We start from the raw sequence: 3,693 nt of genomic DNA, 5'->3' as shown, positions 1-3,693 counted from the left end.
GAGCCTTATTTCTTGAGTCATTTAGGAGAGCACAAAGTGGTTTGAGTCACATATGAGCTAATGCTTTAGCCCAGACTGTAATTTAAAAACCACCAGCCCATATTTAATGAATTGTATTGTAAAGTGATGGCTTCACATACATGTGTTGTCTTACTGCTGCATTTGCAGCAATATTTTCTGCATGCTCAGTAGGAAATAAGCCAGATGCCACACACTGTATGACAGAACTTATTTACACAAATAGACTTTTCAAATAACTTCTCCATTAGTTTTGAGTTCTATAGCAATGGATGGACTTTTCAGGGAAAACTTTTTTCTGTTATATGAATTCTAATAATGTGAGGAAAGGAAATAAAAGTTAAAGAAATGCTGAGTGAAGAATTGGTGTACCAATATTATGACTCTGCTTTCTTCTTTTGTTTTTGAGATCTGTGTGAAAATAGTATTTCTGGAATCACTTGTTCCTTTTTCAGTTTGTCATAATGCACGTTCATGTTTACATGAACATAATTACATTTCAGATTTTAATACCAACTCCAGAAGATGCACCCCAAATCAGGGGCATAGCCTTCAACCACTCTCTGTAGATTGATTTGGCTCTTACGCTTCAGTGTTTGCAGCTTGGTCTTATTTTATATGCTAGATGAGGTTTATACCAGCCTAATTGGTTGCCCTGAATTTCCCAACTGCTGTATTCAGCTGTGTTCTAGAAATATATAGTGGAATATCATTTGTGGAGAGCAAGAGACAATTATAAAGATATATGTGTGCTTTCTGGCAGTTCAATAGCATTAGTAACACATAAAGAAATTTTGAGGAACAAATAGTATGTGTATATTTCTTTACCAAAAGAGTGGTTGGACACTGGATAATTTGTATTAAATTGCAGGCAATTTAATTTTAGTTGAATTACCAACTGATCAAATGCCCATAAGAAATGGATATCAGAATACAATTTCAGAGGGCTTCCCTCCTATGTTGGGATACGTTGTGTTATATCAGCCTAGGAGTTCCTTTGAGGAACATACCAGGGCCCAAAGGCAGGTGGTCTAAGGAGGATTTGGTCCCACCAGTGTGCTCTGTTTGCTTCCTGAAATGCCTCTATGCTAATGCATGCAGCATGGGGAATAAGCAGGAAGAGTTAGAGGTCTGTGTGCGGACTAAGGGTTATGATCTGGTAGCAATAACAGAGACATGGTGGGACAGCTCACATGACTGGAATGTGGCCATGGATGGGTATGTGCTTTTTAGGGAAGATAGGGCAGGGAAGCGAGGTGGTGGAGTTGCTCTTTATGTGAGAGAGCAACTAGAATGTATTGAGTTTCGTGCAGGGGCTGATGAGGGGCAAGTTGAAAGTCTGTGGGTAAGAATTAAGGGGCAAGCAGGTGCGGGTGACACAGTTGTGGGGGTCTACTACAGACCTCCTGATCAAGGTGAGGAGGTTGATGAGGCTTTCTACAGGCAGCTGAAAGCAGCCTCACAACTACAGTCCCTAGTCCTCATGGGAGATTTCAACTACCCTGATATCTGCTGGAAGACTCCCACAGCCAGCCTTTCACAGTCTAGGAGGTTCCTCCAGTGCATTGATGATAACTTCTTAATGCAAATGGTGGACAAGCCGACTAGAAGAGGAGGGCTGCTGGATCTTGTACTAACCAGCAAGGAGGGCCTTGTTGAAGCAGTGGTGGTCAATGGCAGCCTTGGCTGCAGTGATCATGAGATGGTGGAGTTCAGGATCCTGTGTGGAAGGAACAAAATACCCAGCAGGACCAGAACCCTGGACTTCCACAGGGCAAACTTTGGTCTCCTCAATCATCTATTAAGGGAAATCCCATGGGACAGGGTGCTAGAAAATAAAGGAGCTCAAGATAGCTGGTCAACATTCAAGGACCACTTCTTGCAAGCACAGGATCAGAGTGTCCCAATGGTTAGGAAATCTAGTAAGGGTGCTAGGAGACCTGCATGGTTAAAGAAGGAACTACTGGGCAAACTTAAGTGGAAAAGGAAAATCTACAGATCATGGAAGGAGGGGCTGGTCACGTGGGAGGAATATAGGACTGTTGTCAGAGGATGTAGGGAGGCAATTAGGAAAGCTAAGGCCTCCTTGGAACTTAACCTTGCAAGTCAGGTTAAGGATAATAGAAAGGGCTTTTTCAAATACATAGCTAGCAAAACTAGCAATAGAGGCAATATTGGCCCATTGAGGAATGAGGTGGGAGCCCTGGTGACAGAGGATATAAAGAAGGCAGAGGTGCTGAATGCCTTCTTTGCCTCTGTCTTCACTCCTGCAGGGTCTCCCTATGAGCCCCAGATTCATATAGCCCCAGAAGAAGTCAAGATAGAGGAAGAGTTTGACATGGTAGATGAGGATTGGGTTAGGGATCAGTTGAGTAATCTGGACATCCATAAATCAATGGGTCCAGATGGAATGCACCCAAGGGTGCTGAGGGAGCTGGCGGAGGTCATTGCTAGGCCACTCTCCATCATCTTTGGTAAGTCATGGGTAACAGGAGAGGTGCCTGAGGACTGGAGGATAGCAAATGTCACACCAGTCTACAAGAAGGGCAAGAAGGAGGACCCGGGTAACTATAGACCGGTCAGCCTCACCTCCATCCCTGGAAAGGTGATGGAACAACTTGTTCTTGTCACTATCTCTAGGCGTATCAAGGACATGGAGGTCATCAGGAGCAGTCAGCATAGTTTTATCAAGGGTAAATCATGTTTGACTAACCTTATAGCCTTCTATGAGGAAATTACTAGGTGGATAGATGATTTAATGTGAGAGTGACAGAGCACTGGAACAGGCTGCCCAGAGAGGTTGTGGAGTCTCCTTCACTGGAGACATTCAAAACCCACCTGGATGCATTCCTGTGTGATGTACTCTAGGTGACCCTGCTCTGGCAGGGGGGGTGGACTAGATGATCTTTCGAGGTCCCTTCCAACCCCTAGGATTCTATGATTCTAGAAGGGAGAGACAAGCCTTTGTAGAGTGCACCTCAAGAAACATTCGTATCCATGGTAGGCTTTCAGAAAAGAGAGTCTAAGTGGTGTGCCTTTCCATGTGGTATTTTATTGCCACTCAGTTTTCTGATATTTTTTTTCATTTATACACTGACTGTCCCCTTAGAGCCTCTGCTAGTGGATCAAATCTGAGACAGTTTACAGTATGAGGCCAAGAATCATCTTAATTTTATCACTTTTGTTGTGTTTGTTGGTTTTTTTTAACCCTCTTCTTTCTGCTTCTATCTGCATTTCTCAGCGCACAAATTTTCCGTTAATTGATCATTTGTGTTTCCTTTCTAGGCCGAATTCACCAAGCTATGGTAACATCCGTAAATGAAGATAATGAAAGTGTAACTGTTGAATGGATTGAAAATGGAGATACTAAAGGCAAAGAGGTAAACCTAATTATTTTAGAACTTTTGTCTTTAAAAAAATGTGTAATCTAAATAAATATTACTTTGGTATTTGCACTGAAAACAAAGAGGAAATATAAATCTTAATTTACTTGCTGATTCATTAGTTACAGAGTGTTTTGAATGGGAGTTATCGGGCTGTCATGGTTTGGGCCTAACAACAAAGAACCAGATATGTGGCCCCCTCCTACACACAAACACATCGGGATGGGGGGCACAAAGGCCAAATAGAAGCTTATGGGTTAAGTGTCACAGTTTGACTCAGCATCAGCAATCA

General features: G+C 42.7%; 1 protein-coding gene across 3 annotated transcripts in view; it reads left to right on the top strand.

Annotated features, from left to right (window-relative positions):
• The first annotated feature begins 3,309 nt into the window (after positions 1 to 3,309).
• LOC104387531 (kinesin-like protein KIF2A) overlaps positions 3,310 to 3,693 on the top strand; it is a 68,312-nt gene continuing 67,928 nt past the window's right edge. For 2 of the 3 annotated variants that reach the window (XM_009996321.1, XM_009996313.1), the window contains exon 1: positions 3,312 to 3,398. In XM_009996321.1, the coding sequence (XP_009994623.1) occupies positions 3,321 to 3,398 (78 nt within the window). In that variant the 5' untranslated portion in view covers positions 3,312 to 3,320. Of the gene's footprint in view, positions 3,399 to 3,693 lie in introns of all 3 variants that reach the window. The other variant, XM_009996305.1, reaches the window with a different exon arrangement.

The sequence above is a fragment of the Chaetura pelagica genome, unplaced genomic scaffold (genome assembly GCF_000747805.2).
Source record: "Chaetura pelagica isolate M959 unplaced genomic scaffold, ChaPel_1.0 scaffold460, whole genome shotgun sequence".
In the NCBI taxonomy this organism is placed as follows: Eukaryota; Metazoa; Chordata; class Aves; order Apodiformes; family Apodidae; genus Chaetura; species Chaetura pelagica.
Note: the sequence above shows the minus strand (reverse complement) of the source record. Positions and strands in the feature narration are given on the sequence as shown.